At 48.6% G+C, this 18,356-nt stretch overlaps 1 protein-coding gene across 4 annotated transcripts in view; it reads left to right on the top strand.

Annotated features, from left to right (window-relative positions):
- The window catches only part of PUM2 (pumilio RNA binding family member 2), a 67,142-nt gene that overhangs the window by 43,684 nt on the left and 5,102 nt on the right, over positions 1-18,356 (top strand). For 2 of the 4 annotated variants that reach the window (XM_027855648.1, XM_027855649.1), the window contains 5 exons: positions 9,424-9,691; positions 12,983-13,112; positions 16,770-16,904; positions 17,413-17,550; positions 18,026-18,151. In XM_027855648.1, the coding sequence (XP_027711449.1) occupies positions 9,424-9,691; positions 12,983-13,112; positions 16,770-16,904; positions 17,413-17,550; positions 18,026-18,151 (797 nt within the window). The remainder of the gene's footprint in view (positions 1-9,423; positions 9,692-12,982; positions 13,113-16,769; positions 16,905-17,412; positions 17,551-18,025; positions 18,152-18,356) is intronic. The other 2 variants (XM_027855652.1, XM_027855650.1) reach the window with 1 other exon arrangement.

The following is an 18,356-nucleotide window of genomic DNA, read 5'->3' as shown; positions in this document are numbered from 1 at the left end:
AAGAGTTTCCTGCCCCAGCACTGGCAGAAAGATCCCTGCAATCCCCCTCTGATCAGCCACTCAATTCCCCCTCAGTCTGTGGGCTGGAAGCTCAGGAGGCAGCCGTGGCCCGTGCTCAGGACTTGTAGCTGAGACCTAGCTTCTCTCTCACCGCAGTCACAGACTTTTCCCACTGACCTTCTAAGTTGTCTTTGGCGTTCGTGGTTTGAGAAGTCTGGAAACTGCCACAGCTGCCCGCGATTCAGTCATCTAAGGTCAGCTCCAGGTTCGCTGCGGCCTGCACGCCCTCACCAAACTGCACTTCTCTCCCCGCCCGGCGCGATGTCCCTTTCCGATCAACCATCCAGGTTGTCTTGGGCTGGAAATTTGTTTCACTGTGTCTTTTTGTGGGTTCTGCTGCTTTAGAATTTGTTTAGAGCCATTTTTTAATAGGTATTTGGAGGGATTTGGGGGAGAGCTCAAGCAAGTCACTGCTTTCAGTCCGCTATCTTGGCTCTGCCTCCCAGAAGTCATCTCTTGCAAGCTCCTCCTTTTATAGGTAAACTGAGGCATAACATAGGTGAATGATTTACCTCCACATGTCTGGATTGTGGGCAGCAGTATTTGAACCTAGGCCTTCTAACTCCAAATCCAGAGCTCTTCCACCCCCCACCCCCATTCCTCTTTGGGGAACAAGTGGGATCTAAATGGTGTCACATTTAATGGCTGGCTTCTTTTCACTGGGATTGTCTTGTCTTTTTTTTGGTAGAGAGATCTGTTTTGCCCTTGACACTGAACATTTAAGCTTTTCTTGTTTCAGCCTCAGTGGAAATCCACATTGGCCTATGTTAGAGCTCTTGACACATTCAGGTATCATCATTCAGTTTACTGTTCTCATCTTTACTCTCATCATTCATTGCTGGAGGCCGTCTTTCATTATTCCTCTTCCAAACAGTTTCCTGTGTGTTCATATCCTTTGTTATCCTTTGTTAAGTCCCAAGATCAAGCCTGCTTCTGTGAGAATTTTAATAATAGCATTTTTGAAAAATAACAGCATTTCTGTAGCACCTTGTCTGTGCCAGGAATTGTGCTAAGCACTGGCTCCTCATAACCAACCTGGGATGTGGGTGCTCATGTAGAACAGACAGCTTTGTATGGGACAGAACCCATGGAGCAAGCAAACCTTTGTTATCCTAATAGTCTTGTGTTAAACTCCAGCGTTAATTGGATAATAGAAAAAGAGAACTTTTGGGGCAGTGGGACAGTGACACCTTTTCCTGAAAGGCTTCTCCTGATTGAAAATCTTTCTTGGAGAGTTCCAAAGACTTGGGAACCCGAACTTTTAGATAGTATTGACACACATGCATGAGGTTTTCTATTTTGTTTTTTGTACCTGTTTTAGTAAAATAGAAGACTGCCTTGTTCTGGTTTTAAATCTGGAATTTCTTTGTGAATGTTAACGTGTTGTGGTGGTTGGTAGTCAGTTGAAATAGTGACTTGATCATAAAAACAAACTGTTAAGTGTTAACATAGTGAGGCTGGGTCAGTGGGGAGGCTTCCACCAGTGCAGAGGAGCAGCCCCGTGCTTCACCCCATACCTCTCAGCATACACACATTTGTATGGAATCATGGAGTGGACCACAGAGCTACTGTGCACGTCCACTCTAAGCCATTCAGTAGAATGGGAGGAGTGAATGAAGAGTTATTTAACAAGATTTCTAGTCCAGAGAATTTCAGTCATGAAACCTTTATAGAATGCCTAAGGGCTCAGAGAGAGAGAGATAAAGAATTCATTCCAGTTCAAGAAATGTTTATGACATACCTACCGTATGCATAGCTAAGGATCTTTTATTTTATCCTAGTGATAAATAATAATAATAGTTAGCTTTTTTTTTTTTAAGGCAATTGGGGTTAAGTGACTTGTTCAGGGTCACACAGCTAGTAAGTGTCAGGTGTTTGGTCTGAGGTCAGATTTGAACTCAAGTCCTCCTGACTTCAGGGTCAGTGCTCTATCCACTGCACCACCTAGCTGGTCCAATAGTTAGCATTTCTATAGCACCTCCTATGTGCCAGGCACTGTGCTAAGCACTTTATAGATACAATCTCATTTGATTCTAACAACAATCTGGGAAGGTAGGTGCTGTTATTATTCTCTTTTTTACAGATGAGTAAACTGAGGTAGACAGAGGTTAAGTGACTTGCCCAGAGTCACACAACTAGTAAACATCTGAGGCTGGATTTGAATTTAGGCCTTCCTGACTCTAGGTCCAGTGCTTTATCCACTGCACCATGGAGCTGCTCGATTGGATATCAGTTAGAAGAAGGCAGTCTAGTAGTCTTCATGTGAGGCCATAAGGATCTGAACTTGGGCAGAGAACTATGATGGATATAGCTATCATGGACCATCAGATGAACCAGCCGTGGCAACCGTGACTGCTGGGGTGCTGAAGGAGAGAGAACGAGGTGTCTGTGATGCTGCCCAATGGCAGGCACCGGGAATGCAAGGTCATGAAAAGAAATTGTCCTTAATAAACTAACATGTCCATTTGAGGAGGTACAAAATCACTGTCAGATTTGGTGGGAGGACAACTGTAACCACTTTTCTGATCCAGAAAAGACTTGGAGTAGCAAGTGTGACCCTGCAGGTGGCAGGGGAGAGAACAGTTACCGGCGATTGTGCGGGCACAAACTGGGGAGTGGTGGGCCTCTTCCGATGAGGAATAGGAGCCAGCACTTAGATGAGGTTTGCTGGAGAGGTCCAAATACAGATCATGACCAGAGTGAGGTCTTTTCAAGAAGGAAAAAAAATATTGTATGCACGGTAGGAAAATAACCCTTGTCTATTGCCCACTTGGGTTCTCTACAGCCAGAGTTGGAGGGGAAGTTCACCCCTTATCTCCCAGGGCTTTCCCATTGCCTCTAGGATAAAAGGGCAGGTCCCCCCCCCATAGTCATTGCAGGCTGGCTCACCCCATGGGCATGGCCTGGCCTTCCTTCAGAGCCCAGCTGAAGCGACTGTCTCTCTCCTTCAAGAGACATTTCCAGATTCCTCTAAATTTAGGAACATATTTCCCAAGTGCAGTGACTCACATCGGAGGCACTTGTGAACTGGCTGATTGATCTGTCTATTTGTGTCCCGAGTGGATTGAGCAGTGCTTGACACAGTAGGTACACTGAGGTTTCCTAATCAGTGTGGTTTGGAAAAGTAGAGAATCTGTGAGATTCTGCAAATCTGGGATTCTGAGAAAGTTGGGGAGGTCTCGGGATGGGTGCAAGATTTCCGAACTGGCATCCAGCCCTGGAGAGTCCCACCTCCTAAGGTGCTGAAGCAAGCAGAAACCTGCAGCCCAAACAGGGCCTCCAAGAATGAGCCGTCGAAAGAAACCTGGCAGCCTCTGGAAGAAGCTCTTGGGTACCAGAAGCATCCGTTTTTGCTTTGAGGGCTGATGAAGGCTGTTCTGTTTGATTGGAAAGATCAGTAATTATTGCTGAAAAGATATAGAGGGGTGAGGTTGGGTGAAGAGGGAGAGAGAGAGGGAGAACAGAGGGTTTGTTGTAGTTCTTACTTACATAAAGCATGAGAGGACAACCATTGTCAGGGTGTACTTGCACCTTACTTTAAAAGAGACCAATTCCTCTTACCCCAGCATGGACAGTGGCGGGGTCTTCATGGAACAATGGCCTCATGTAGCGGAACCGTAGGTTTTTGCTAATACAAGTGCTTCAGATGACTGAGGTTGCAAAAACAATTTTGACCCGGAATCCCTCTGGCCTTTGTTACTATTTCTGTCTTTAGCTTAAGAAAGCCATGCTGAGGTGCGGGGCCCCCCCCCCCCCCCCCGCCTTTAGCAGACATTTCTGTGGGAAGGTGGGAGATACTCTAAGCACATCTGGTTGCAAATGGGGCCGGTATCAAGACTTGCTTCTTTTTCTTGTCCTCATTCCTGCCATTTGGGGTTAGGGTTAGGGTTCACGTCATCAGTTTTCCCATTCAATCCCATCCATTCAGTCATTCCCACTTTGAGCTTCAAAGTCAGATGAGAGCCAGGCTTTTTAGACATTTACAGACCTGATTCTCAGCAGAGATCCAGAGGCTTCAGCAACCTTGCTGCCCCGGGCCCGTGCTGCAGGGGAGGCTTAGGGCCTCCGAATTGCTGATCTCTGCTCTTCAAGAGGCTTCCTCCATAAATGCTAGTCTCGTTTCCAAGATTAGCCCTTCGTCAGTAGGAACTCATCCAAACTGTGAGGGCTGTAGTAAAAAAAAATACAGTTCTTAAATGAGGACTCCCCCCCATTATACATTAGCTTATTTCGTAAGAACTCTGCAGGATTTCTACAGATTTCTTCCTAAGACGTTCTTTACCAAGCTGATCCTTTCCTCTGTATTACCAGCCACACAGTGGCACAGCTCAGCAGCTCCCTGACCTGGCTGATTTGCTCTCTTCTTGACTAAACTTATCTGGAAATATTGGAGACTGGACCAGGATGATATCTAAGCTGGCATTCTTTAGAGGATGTGGCTGGCTGGCTGAGGAATTGGAGTACAAGAGTGGGGCTTCCTGTCAGCCAGACACCCGCGCCCATCTGTAAACCAGCCAAGGCCGGAAGTTGGGTCCCAGGAGGAGGAGCCCTGCCAAGCCCCTCCCACACGTTTGTGACAGATTACCTTCTTGAGCCAAATGATGTCATTTTTCAAGGATACAAGTGTTTTTTTGGGTTTGTTTTTAAGGTTTTTTAGCCATTCAGACTTAGAGAGGTGCTCCCTCCTGCTCCTGGACTTTCTTCAGTCTCTGACCATGAGACAGTCCAAGCCGTCCCCACTCCTCATCTTCCTGAGCACAATGTGAACTCCCCCTGGGCCTCATGGAATCTTCTACCTCTCCTGATCTAGTCTTCCTACCTTCAGACCCAGCTCAATCTCCCCCCTCCTTCAAATAAAGCCTTCCTTGGGCCCTTTCATTCCCTTAAGCTGTTGCCCTGTAGCTCTCATCCTTTTCCCCAGCTAATCTCCTAGAAAAAATAACTGTTTCTCCTCCCTCTTATCTCTCTCCTAAAACCTTACCATGCTGGTTCTGGCATCCGGCCTTATCACTCAATTGAAGTTTTCTCTCCCCTTCAAAGTTAGCTGGAGTCAAGAGTTCACCGCCAGCCTCAGACACTTACTAGCTGCATGACCCTTTTATCTGCCTCAGTTTCCTCATCTTTAAATTGAGGATAAGAACATCACCTGCTTCTCAGGGTTTTTGTGAGGAACAAAAGGTAATATTTGTAAAGCATTAAGCACATAATAAGTGCTATATAAATATTACCATTTATTAGTATTATTAAATCTGGTCTTTTAAAAAAAATCCTTATCCTTCTTGACCCATTTGCTGCATTTGACACTGCTGGTCTCCTCCTCCTTGTCTTCCTGTCCCTTCTAAGTCTTCATATCATGATCCTTGATTGTAGATGTTCCCCAGGGCTCTTTCATAGGCCCCCCCCCCCCCCGTTGTCTTCCTCTTGGAAGCCTCATTAGTTCATTTATGTGTGGCCTGATCTGCTGATTTTGTCCCAGGCTGTCCCCTAAACTTCAGTCTTCCAGCACCGGTTTAGCCAGGTTTGTGACTTTGGCCATTACCCTGAATTCCTCACTCTCCTTCACTCCACATAGCCAGCTCTTGCCCAGTTTGGCCATTTCTGTCTCCGTGGCATCACTCACATCTCGTCCAGTCTCTTCCTTCATGAAGCCTACCACCCTGGTTCAGGCTCTCATTTCCTTTCTCCAATATTATTGCTCTCTCAGTATGACTCTCCTTCCCAGTCCATCCTCCGTGGTGATGCCAAAGTGATTTTCTTATTCTCCGATTTGATCAGGTCGCTCTCCTCCCTTCCGCCTGTGGGCTACGATAGCGACTCCTTTCTTTAGCTTAGGAAGCCCTGCACAAACCCACTCCTCCCCTTTTCCTACCTTCTGTGATCCTTTTCTATGATCCTCCATCTCTGGGCTCTGTGCTTGGGTCAGCAGAGCCCCCCTGCTCAAGCCTAGTGTCCTCCCACCCATACCTTTTGTATAGTTATATTTATTCCACTTCTGTCTTCCCCATTGTTTGACTCTGGAATCCCCAGGACCAAGCATAGCAGCAAATTAATCTGTACTTGCTGACTAGGGGGGACGAAATGCATGGTATCCGGGAGAGGTGCCCTGGTGAGGTTGTCAAGGGCCTGGGGACGGTCAGTAGAGGGAAAAGAGGTCCTTGGCGCTGAAGTGGTTGGAGAGAGACCCCCTCCCCCTCCAGCCTCTCAAGCCCACCTGCGAGTGAGTTGTCATGGCCTTTCTTGCCCAGGAGTAGATAGGTTGGCGTCAGCACCACCTCCGAGAGGGAGCTTGTCCTTATCCTGAGATCCCTTTTGGCACTACCGTGTCTGTGTCTGTACTTGCTGGGCCCCTGTTAGACCACAGCTTCCTGGAGGTGAGCCTCTCTCTGCACATCTCATCTCTGCATGCCCAGGGGCTATGAACCTTACCTCTGGTGGGCTCTTAGTTAAAGGTGATGTGTGGACACTTCCCTAACTAGATGGTAAGCTTCCTAAAATCAGCAACCATGTAGCAGTCACTTGCGCCTCCTCCTCCTCCCTTCTCTCCGTAGAGAGGAGCGGGTAAATGGGCAGTACTGGAGGAGGAGTAATTGAGTGGCTGGAATCGTGAAATGAGCCGTTGTCAGGTTGGCATGCATCATCCTCAATAGTGATTGGTCATAGACTGTACCCCCGAATCCTCAGTCCCTGCCTCCCTGAACTCTCTAGTTTGGTTGTGGGCTCGGATGGACTCCAGAATGCAAGCAATCCTCTCTTTCCCAAAGTCTGGTCCTCTATCAGCCATCTGCTCGGTGGGACTCCTCAAGTCCACTCAGTCACATACAGCTCATTTTCACAACCTCTGAGTTGTCGCCCCTTTCTGTCCAAGACCCCAGCCTTTCCCTTTCTGGACCTCAGTTTCTTTGTCTGTAAAGTGATGAAGTTAGAGTTGAGGATCCCTCCATGGCTCTCACGACTCGGAGTCCTCGTGTGCCTGAACAGATTGTAGAAGGCCAGGCCTTTCGCTGCTTGAGCATCTCCCTAACAGGTAGCTTTCTGGGAACTTTCAATGACTTTTTTAAATACAGAAGCTTATCTCTTGTTTATAACGGCCATGGAGAAAACGTGATTTGTTCTTGACAGCCAATTTTGCCCAAATTCCTCTACTTCATGACAAGAGTGGGGACACAGAGTCTTCTTGAAAGACTTGCCTGAGGATATGTTTGAGGTGGTCATCTAGGGGCAGTGAAAGTAGGAGCTTAGGTCAAGCAGAGTCCTCTGAGGCATCCCTGAAAGTCATTGGGGGTGAGAAGGGAGCCTACTTCAGTTGGTTGTGATTGCATTGTCTTTCTAATGAAGTTGTGAAATGAACAGGTTCCTGAAATGTAAATGGGGAATTAGAAACACCACCTTCTATCTTCCAGAAATTTGTAGCCTTAATTGAGTAGGTAAAACATTCATATAAAGTGTGCATGCCTGCATGTGTGCGCGCGTGCGCACGTGTACACACCCACACACACCCACCCACCCACCCACCCTTAGAGCAGCCACTTACTACTTGTGTAGCCTTGAGCAAGTCAGAAGTGAAGGTATTGGACCGAACTCGGACTCCAACTTTTTCCCTTCCTGTTTGACCACCAAGATTACTTACATCTCTGAAAATATTGCTGGTGGCCCTTGTATAAATCCAAGTCAAATAACTCAGTCACAGTTGCCTTTCTAGAGGAAGTAATGGGTTTGAGTGGGAGAAGCTGTGGATTGAGGGAAAGGAGTCGCTGGAATTCCTTCAGTAAGGCATTAGAGGGGATTCTGCTTAGAGAGGGAGGGTTGGCTGAGAATCTTCAGGGGTGTGATGAGGCATGAATTCATCATGGAAGTTAAGGCAGTGGTATTCTTATACTGTGTTGAGTGGCTCAGATTGGAGATAGTGAGCAGGGTTTGCAGCAACAGAGGATCATCTTCAAAATAGTCCTTGTAGGGGAGAATTCTGATACTTTGGGATGACTTAGAGACTACCTAGGGCCCACTGCTGGAAGTAACGATGAAGGATACAGGATGCCAGTTGAGTCAGAGACAGAGCTGAAGCAGCTATGGGGAGATTGACTCAAATAGTATGAAGGCCATGGGGTGTGTGTGGGTTCTTTCTCGGGGTGAAGGAAAAAGGAGGAAATTATGCAGAATCAACGGGGGCCATTGCTGAGAACCTCAAGTTGATTCCTAAGGAACCAGCCAACCTGGGAGTCTTTCTCCAGGCCTTAAAATGGGAACTTGGAGATGCTATGGTTATAAGGGAGAGGGTGAACTTCTTCCCTGGCCCTCCTGGGGGGTGTCTGTCCTGCAGCCCCTATCATCCTGTCCTTCTTTATGTGGCTCTGGGTAGCAAGGGACTGGTTTTGCCACGATGACATGAACACATAGGTCTGATTGAACTAGACCGCCCTGTACCCAGGGGATGGAAAGATTCTCTGTAGACTTTTCATAATTTGGCCTTAAAAAATAGCTCCTAAATCCCTGTTTTCCCACTTTCTGTAAGGTTTATTTAAAAGGACACTGTCAAGTGCTTTTTTTCCCCTTTGGTGTTCTTGTTTTCTTCTTTTGTCTTAGTGCTGGCTGCCATTCGACTTCGTGGTTCTGAATGGACCTGATAATCTTAGCAGTACTTTGTTCATTCCTTTGCCCACAGAAACCCCTAGGAATTTTTGGTGTTGGTCATGATGTCTGTATGATGTCCACAGAACAGTCTGAAGGTTGCAAAAGAAGCATATTTTTCAAAATAAAGCTTAGAGACTCATTATCACAGCTAACCCATAACATTTAATGAGTCCATCCCCGAAGGGTTGTTTTCTGAGTGACTAGTGTCCCCGGCGACCTGATTCTGGCTAATTCCCTCCAGGAAGCCTGATCACACCTGCAATGATTTTGGGGCCCTTTGTTTTCTTTGTGCCAGAGGGTGTTGGGTCTGTTTGAGAGAAAGCCTCCAAACCGCAGGGTGGCCAGGACATTTAGACTGGGGGGCTCTTGAAATCTTATTTGTGAGCCTGAGCTGCTCTTAAGGCCACTAGAGGGCCCTGCACCGAGCAGGTGCTAAGTAAATACTTGCACCTTCCCTTTGCCTTCAAATTTTCCTAGGCACACTTTTAATTTAGCTGCTGGGGTTCCGTTAGAATGAGAGTCTTTGCATATTTTCTGTAAGTTAATTTCCCTCTTGCTTTTCATATTCCTTTTTGACAATTGCACCTATACATATTAAGGAGTTTGGGGATTTTGTAATAAATCTCAATTCTAAAGGGGAAAATATTTGTTTGCTCACTGCATCTGTGTTCTCAGTAAAGTTGTATTTAAGAAATGCTTTGAAACCCCCAGTTGACAAGAGCCCCTTTGCCATAGGAGGCCTGGCCAATGGCAGTGGGCGTTATATCTCGGCAGCTCCTGGAGCAGAAGCCAAGCACCGCAGCGCGTCCAGCACGTGCAGCCTCTTCAGCTCCAGCAGCCAGCTGTTCCCTCCCTCCCGGCTGCGTTACAGCCGGGCCGACATCATGCCCTCCGGCCGCAGTCGCTTATTAGAAGATTTCCGGAATAACCGTTTCCCGAACCTTCAGCTCAGAGACCTCATGGGACACATAGTAGAGTTTTCCCAAGACCAGCATGGCTCCAGGTGAGTGTCTCAGCTCATCCTCACTTGTGCTTATTTGTTTGTTTAGAGGTTCCACAGCAGCCTGGGGGGTGGTCAGTCCCAGAGTCTGCTCCCTGGGGAGATCTTACTTGGGAGGTTCCAAAATCGCCCCTTTTGCTGCATTCTCCGAGAACGGGAGAAGCTAGCTGGTGACATGATCGATGGACCTGCGTGTGAAATTTTGGGAAGAAGCCCAGGCCCAAAGCTGCCCTGAAATATTGTCGCCTCACGCTTGCTCTTGGTAGCTCGACAACCTCATTGGCATTTACCTTGGGCTTATTTGTTTTAGTGGGTTGGGGAGATCAGGATTTACCCTAAAGTTGAAGGTAAAATGCAGAGCAAATGGTGATTATTATGTTCCTGAGCTAAAGTGGCTTTGGTTTACTCAGTGCTATCCACTGGCATTAATGTTTTCCCATTCTTGCTTAGGATCACTCCTGACTGTAACTGCACAGCCCTGGAAAGTGTTAATTGGGTGGCCTGCATGCACTGAGAGGTTGGGGTGACATTTAAAATGTTCTTAATAGTTAAAGCAGGGCTTTTAAAAATTTAGACGGGGGCCAAGACCCAGAGTTGTGGTGTTTTGCTTTGGTTTGGTTTTTTTGGAGGGAGTGAGGTGGTCCAAGATTGGCAATTTCTGCAGGGGTGGGAGGGGGAGGAAGAAATGCCTTCTACCAGTGCAGACCAGCAGGATGTGTTCTACACGTTACCGTGACAGAGTTGCCTTGGAACACAGAGAGGTCATATAGCCATTATATGTCAGTGACTCGTCTGCGATTTTCTTCCAAAAGATGAATTAAGATGACATTTCAGTTGATACACATGAAGCAAGCAAGTTCATGTGTAAGACTGGCTGGTGCCATTTCTACATATCAGTCCATGTTTCTGCCCAGATTGTGCGTTGCATTTTAAGAAGCATTTTTATGGTGATGCAGAGGCTAGGAACTGACCTTGGAGTTGGGTAGGCCTGGCTTCAAGTCCTGCCTGTAGGAAGGGCAGGGAGGGGGGTTGTCCTGCATTCTCAGGGAGGACCCAGACCACATCACTGTATCTGACTGTGGGTGATGGGGAGGCTGTAGCACAGGGTGGACACAGACCGTGCTGTTGGCACATCCCCATGACCCTGGACAGGCCCCTCACACAGCCTCTGCATCTCCCAGACACTCCTGAGCCGATGCTTAAGGGTTGGTGACATGGCTGGGCTTTCCTACACTGATGGAATCAGGCCCACATGACACGCCCCCTCCCAAAAAGCACACACACAGACACACACACACCCACACACCCACCCACCAAAACCCAAGAAGTCACCTGGGCCGGAAAAGACCTGAAGATGAAGAAAGTCTGAATTCTGTTTCCATCGCTCCCTTCTCTCTTCTGATCTTCGAGAATTTACAGCCTAGTGGTACAGTGATAAAGGGCTAGATTTCAGGTAGAAAGACCTGTGTTGAAATTCCAGTCATACACCTTCCTCCCTCTGTAGCATTGGGCGAACCATAACCTGACTGGGGGCCCCTTCCTAGTTTTCTAGTCTTTTTTATACTTGACTCCCCTCCAAATAAACCATCTCCAGTCTCTGTTTGTACCTTTCCACTAGTTGTTCCTCCTGTCTGAAATTGTCCCCCTACTCGAGCTTTCTGGCTTCTGTTCTCCCCTTGTTCTGCAGGAGGTCTTTGCCAGCACTCTGTCCCGTCCTCACCTGACCCGCTCTGAGATGTCCTTCCATTTACACTGTTTATACTTTGTTTGTTGAGGGGTTTTGCGTGTTGTCGTCCTCATTAGAATGTGAGCTCCTTGAAGCAGGACTATATTTATCTTTATTTCTTAATATTTCATCAGTCAATATACTATAAAGCTCTGTGTATTCCAGTTTTAAAAAATCCATCTAGGGGCAGCTAGGTGGCGCAGTGGATAGAGCACCGGCCCTGGATTCATGAGGACCTGAGTTCAAATGTGGCCTCAGACACATAACACTTACTAGCTGTGTGACCCTGGGCAAGTCACTTAACCCCATTGCCTAACCCTCCCGACCCCCCAAAAAAAATCCATCTACAGATAAAATCAGAGAGTAAAATAATGATAAAGCAGTCTCTTCTGAGGCACGGGAAGGTCTAGTGGAAAGGAAAGCACTGTCCTTGGAGCCAAGAAGATGTAGCCCGGCTTCTTACCTGGACAGTGGTCCTGAGGAAGGCAACACTGGAAAGGCTGGCAGCCTCTCAGATGGCGTAGTCTATACCCAGGAGATCCCAGGCCTCGGCCCCCAAAGCAAAAAGAGTGGTGGGAGGAGAGGATTGCCACAGAACCAGAGAAAGACAACTCTTGTGCAGTTTGCCCCCAGAGGGAAAAGAATGGATGAGGAACTCATTTGACTTTGATTCTTGGTAGAATTCTTGGATGTCGAGGAAAGGAATCAATGATCAAGGAGGGCCAGCCCAGGCTGGGCTGGTGCCATTGATTAAAATGGTAGCTCAGGAAAATGTCATAGATACAGTTTATCAAAATTTTAGCCACAAAAGAAAGAAAGAAAGAAACCCAAAGTGATAAGCCTGATGTATTCATTTCAGAAACCTCGACTTCAGAAATCCAAGCTCAAGGCAGGTAGGATTAGGTCGCACTTTAATGAAATCTGAAGGTTTTAAGGATTGATAACCTCATAATGTTGGTGATGAATCTGTTGCCATCTCCGGCTACATCATGAAGGACGTAGTTTATAGAATAGGGGATATGGTTAGGGTGCAGTGGAGATGGGGCTGGAGTTGGGTAAAAGGCCTCAGTTTTCCTCATCTGTATTAGATTAGATGAATCTTTGAGAGTTCTTTCAACTCTTTCTCTCCTCCTGTGGTCAGACCATTTCTGGAGCATTTTGATAAGAGGAGAGCCAGGTGGGGAAGGGCCTTCAGCTTGACCCCCGTTGAAGAAACTGGGCAAAGTGTAGCCCAAGGAGAGAGAACCCTGCCTTGTCGTGCAGGGCCCACCAGTTAGGGCCGGCTCGAGGGAGGGAGGTGCTGGGTTTAACCTCCCTGGAGGTTTCCAGTCAGAGTTTGCGGGGAGAATTCATGTTCACAAATTTCTCTTTGGCTCTGAAGTTCTGGGTGTCTTTGAACACGTGGGGTAAAGGGAAAACCAGAGGACCTGGTTAGAAGCCGAGCTCAGCTTCTTAGTCAGCCTGGTGGCCGCAGGCACATGCGCTCTTCTTTCCTTCTCCCTCCTGCGGAGTGAGCAGTGTACCCTGGTATTGGTTACGTTTGGCCTTTGTGTTTCTGTTCCATGTAGATTCATACAGCAAAAGCTGGAGCGAGCAACACCCACTGAGCGCCAGATGGTGTTTAATGAGATTCTGCAAGCGGCCTATCAGCTGATGACCGACGTTTTTGGCAACTACGTGATTCAGAAGTTTTTTGAGGTAAGCACGTGCCCAGTTGTAGCAGCGGCGATGCCGTCCACCGGTTCTGGGTGTTCTTACTTTGTATCTTAATATCCAAGGATTCCAAGTCCTTAGGGGATCACTTGGTTTCTGATGGACTCGCCTTGGCATTCAAAAGCATGTGTCTTGTATATCTTCTTTCTCATTTTGTCTTTTTCCCACCCCACCCCCCTTCCTGTCTCTGTCTCTGTCTCCGTCTCCATCTCTGACGGTGTTTGTCTAAGAATTTTTATGTAGCCGTTCCAGACGACAGTTTGCCTGTATCCAGAGACCTACTTAGCTGTGGATTGGTCAGCCTCAGATCTAGGCATAACAAGAGTTTGTGAGTTTTGGCTAACCTGCGTCGTCCCCGTCTCTCCCCCTTATTCTTGTGGGCCTGAGCTCTTGGCCTTTTCCAGCCTTGTTCATTCCCCACTTTGGATAGCGCTGGTCACTCAGCTCAGGAGTTTCTTGGGCTGGACTGACCCTGCCCAGGCAGCCAGGAACAGAGAGCTGGGTGGAAGGTCTCTGTTGGTCCCATCTGGGTGTTTGACTCAGCACACCATGTTGGTGGTCAGCGTCACAGATTGCAAACCCACAGCTTGACTCACCCCATTGAGCAGTTAGAGTCAGTCTGCCATTGCTGTCACAGGATGCTTTAAAATGGGGAAAACAGAAGAGATAAACCAGCTGGTTATTAGATCGTGAAAGTGTGTGATATTCCCCAATAAACTAGATTGTGGATCTGGTTTTACAAAAAGAAATGTCAGCCCACAGTGTGATCCTGCTCACAAGTTTGTGTGGGCTTAGTCTGATCAGTAAGTAGTTTCCTGACTTTTTTACTCACTCTTGTCTTAGTGATGACGTTTTGGCAGTTGCTGGTGGGATTGGGAACAAACCTTTTCAGTCCGTGGTTTTGACTGTGTATGAAGCAGAGGTTAAAACAGTTAAAATGGTGGGGCCGGGAGATGGAGGACAGAGGCAAAGGCTCTCCTCTGTTTCAGTTTCAGTGATGGAGTGTGGCAGGACTGAGGCCCAAGAACAATCCCAGATGGGCCTTCATTCCCAAGGATCTTGGGAAGAGGCACCATAGAAAGATGCCTCAATTCTTACTTAAATTAATCTGCCACGTTTAGGCCAAAACCATGAAAGCCATTTCAGTTTATGAAGAAATTTATGTCAAGTTTGCCTGTTAGTAATGAAAATACTTATTTCCAAGGTCTATGATTTCATCCATGGATACAAATCAAAACCTTTCTACACCTTTGTCAAAGATATTTGTGAGTTTTTGGTGTCCCAAGAAATACATGCTTTTTTCTTTTTTCTTTTTCTTTCTCTCTCTCTTTTTTTTTTTTTTGCATGTGATGCCATTGGGGTTAAGTGACTTGCCCAAAGTCACTCAGCTAGTGAATGTTATGTGTCTAAGGCTGGATTTGAACTCCGGTCCTCCTGACTCCAGGGCTGGTACTCTTTTCACATGCCACTTAGCTGCCCTGAAATACATGCTTTTTAAGCAGTGCCTCTAAGCCCCAGCCAGGCTGGTTCTCAGAGAGATACATAGTCTGTTACCAGACCTGGGCTCTGCAGCCGTGACAGCAACATGCAGGGCCTGCCCTAGTGGGTGCTGTCCCTGCAGGAGAGCTCTCGTGGCCTTTCCTCAGCCCGGATGTGCTTTCAGACCCTTCTCCCTGTCCGACTGTTCCTTCTTTACTACCTTCACTGGATCCCCAACGGTCTGTCCTGGCCCTCTCCTCCCTCTGTACTTTTTCACTTGGTTATCTTATCAGATCCTGGGGCTTCTGCTTATCCAGCCTCAGCTTCTTTCTCAACCTTCAGCCTTAATCATGGGACATCTCAAACTAGCTGTAGACAATTTAAACACCAGGCCTAAAACTGAACTCATTCTTGTTTCCCCACAGCCGTCCACTCTTGCTTACAGCCTTCCGGTCACCCATGCTCCCAGCCTAGATGTCACCCTCAGCTTCTCATTCTCCTCTGCCCCCTCCCCTCCATATCTAGCCAGTGGTCAAGTCCTTCTCTTTTTGTCTGCCTTTTATGTCTCATATTCTTCTCCCCCTCCTCTCCTCTGACATTGCTGCCGCCCTGGTACAAGCCCCTCATGACCTCAAGCCTTGACCAACCATCTGGGGTGCCTGACTGCCTCAAGTCCCTCCTTCCTGCAGTTCGTCTTTCACTTTGCCCTCAGAGTGATTTTCCCAAAACATAGGTTTGATCGTGTTGCGCATCTGTTCACTAAACTTCGAATTTAAAATCCTCTGGCACCCCAGGCTCAGGGGAATAGCCTTTGCAAGGCAGTGGGGGCACAGAATTGGAGTGCCCCTTATGGGCCGGGGGCAGGGGGGTTGGAAGCAAGTGGAAGTGGTCGCAGTGGGGAGTGACGTGGTTGGCTCCGTCTTTGTCAGCAGCGTGTCGAATGGCAGGGAGAACGGGGATGAGAGCTCTGACTAAGATGGTGGCTTTGGGAGTGGAGGACGGGGGTCAGAGGTGAGCTTGATGGAGGGGGTAGCCCAGGACCTTTGTCTGTGAGAGGAGAGGGTGTAGAAGGATGAATGATAACTAAAGATGTTGGCTTTGAGGTGTCTCCAGCACCTTGGGGTGAGGGATCTCATGGGCAGTTAGGGAACGGAAGCTGATCTGTGAGTCAGCTGCACCAAGATGACTATTAAAGCGCCCACACACTCGAATGAGGCGACTGACAGAGAGAAGGGGGCCCAGGGCCGGATCTTGGGGAGCCCTCTCCACCAGGAGGGTTGATGGGAGCGACAGACCCACAAAGCCGATGTCTCCTTACTTTCCTTGGGCATGACCTCCCTACTGGCCACTTGTGCTCTGCCACTGAGAAAGTGGTCGTTCTTCTGCGCCGGAGCAACTGCGGATTAAACATCTCTGTCTTCCCTCTCTTGCCTCTTGTTCCATCACCACCTTCCCCAGGCCAAGGTCTGAACCCTGCTTTTGAGACTCCTTTTTCTCCCAGTATGCCTTTGAAATAAATGTCCCCATTGTGGACACTTTTCACAAGACTGAGCCATGCTTTATTTTCATCCTTAGTTCCCTGACCTTTATTCCATTTTCTGGACATTTCTTTTTTAAAATCTTGGCTGCCGCATGCCTGTACAGCCCCATCAGCCCCATCCTTCCCAGGGTAACTTTGTGGGTAGAAATTTAACTCTGTGGTCCTGCCCGTCCTTCCTCTGAATGTGGGGGGGAGGCAGGGAGGCGTGTCTGACTGCCAGCTTTCTTGTCCTCTTCACAAACTCTGCAGGAGGGTTTGCTTCTCCCTACAGGCTGTGGATTCCTCCTTGTTAGAATCGAGAATCAGATCCGTAGCCGATTTCCCCTCTTGATTCTTCTACCCTTTGATGCTTGAAATGATCACAGTTCAGATCAAGTTATTATCAGCTGCTGGTTTGGACAGTGAGCCCTCTGGTCTGGTGGCTTGTAGGCCCCCCACAGTAGATGGTCAGCTGCTTGTGGGCTGGAGGCATCGGGGGGTGTCTGCCCTCTGCCCAGTTTCCTCACTTTTAAAATTGGAGTAATGTTGTCCTCTCCGCTCTGTCATTGGGTCACGGAGATGAAATGGTTGGGGAAAGCTGCCGGATTCTGTATCACGACCACAGAGCTCTTATTTTCTTACAGTTTGGGAACCTGGATCAGAAACTTGCCCTCGCTACCCGAATACGAGGCCACGTTCTGCCATTGGCCTTGCAGATGTATGGCTGCCGGGTCATTCAGAAAGCATTAGAATCGATTTCCCCTGACCAGCAGGTAATTGTAAGTTATGACCACATCTTTTAAAATTCTATTTTCGTAGAGAATAGTTGCAAGCTTATCTTTTCTTCCCATTGTCATTATCTTTGAATAACCTTAAAAAATAAAATCATTTTTTCCCAAGTAGGTTAATGTAAGATGGTTTTTACAAACTGTGCCAGCATGGCCATCAGTTTAAAGTGCCACGAGACAGTCGGTCATTGTGGATTAAAGTTCTCGAAGAGGGGTCAGTCTGTTCCCCTTGGGTTTTCTTCTGGTCAGTTAGTGATGATTTCTTAGTCTAGGTGCCAGCCTCACCGGCTCTGGTTCCTTGCCATCATCATCCAGAACTGCTTTGCTGCCAGAGACGGGCACCGCTGAACTGTCCGTGAGGATCCCCGGGGGCCGCAGATTGCCTGAGCCTCCAAGCGCACTGTGATCTGTGTTTCCCTGCACCCTTATTTATTTGGTCCTGCCAGGGCCCCCTCAGGCCCTTTGGCTCGGTGGGCGTGACTTGGTGACTCTTTCACAGAACGAGATGGTCAAGGAGCTCGATGGGCACGTCCTCAAATGCGTGAAAGATCAGAACGGGAACCACGTGGTTCAGAAGTGCATCGAGTGCGTGCAGCCTCAGGCTCTACAGTTCATCATTGACGCTTTTAAAGGACAGGTAACGGTTAACACCTGCGGCCTGGGCCCGCTTGTCCCGGTGCGTGCGGGGAAGGGCCCGGCCTGTTCAGGGAGGGAGTCTCCTGCAGCCCATCCCTGGTGTCCTCGGACAGCACCTTTGTCCTTTGTTACAGTGGGGTGGTACTCGGGCTTAATTGTTCAGCTCTGCCCCGTTCAGGGGCACCAGAGCACTGGGTCCGGCGTCAGGGAGACCCGAGTTCTAATCCAGCCTCAGACGCTTCTAAACTGTGGGATCCTGGGCTGCAGTTACTTGTCTTCTGCCTGCCTCAGTTTCCACATATGTAAAATGAGGATCATAACAGTCCCTCCCTCCCCGGATGGTTGTGAAGGTGACCTTTGGGAAGCCTTTTGCTGCCTCTTGGGGCTGTGGGTGGTGCCCCTCCCAAGGGCTCCCCGGCCTGCCCGTCTGCCAGGAGGCGCCAACAGCACTTGGCTCTGTGCCTCTGTGTTTGCAGGTGTTCGCGCTCTCCACCCACCCGTATGGCTGCCGCGTCATCCAGCGCATCCTGGAGCACTGCACAGCTGAGCAGACCCCGCCCGTCCTGGAGGAGCTGCACCAGCACACGGAGCAGCTGGTCCAGGCAGGTGCCTCGTGTGCCCCGGGGGGGGGGGGGGGGGGGGGGGGGGGTGGGGCCGCCTGGGTCCTGGAGCCCCGTGTTTTTAAACGCCTTCCTCCCTTGGGATCCTTCTGGGCTCAGTTCAGAAGCCGCCTCCTGCCCGAAGCCTTCCTTGGCCTGTAACCGTCTCCCCTAAAATGACTCCATTCCTGCATGTGCATGTGCGGGC

This window comes from Vombatus ursinus, unplaced genomic scaffold (assembly GCF_900497805.2).
Source record: "Vombatus ursinus unplaced genomic scaffold, bare-nosed wombat genome assembly UNPS02010980.1, whole genome shotgun sequence".
In the NCBI taxonomy this organism is placed as follows: Eukaryota; Metazoa; Chordata; class Mammalia; order Diprotodontia; family Vombatidae; genus Vombatus; species Vombatus ursinus.
Note: the sequence above shows the minus strand (reverse complement) of the source record. Positions and strands in the feature narration are given on the sequence as shown.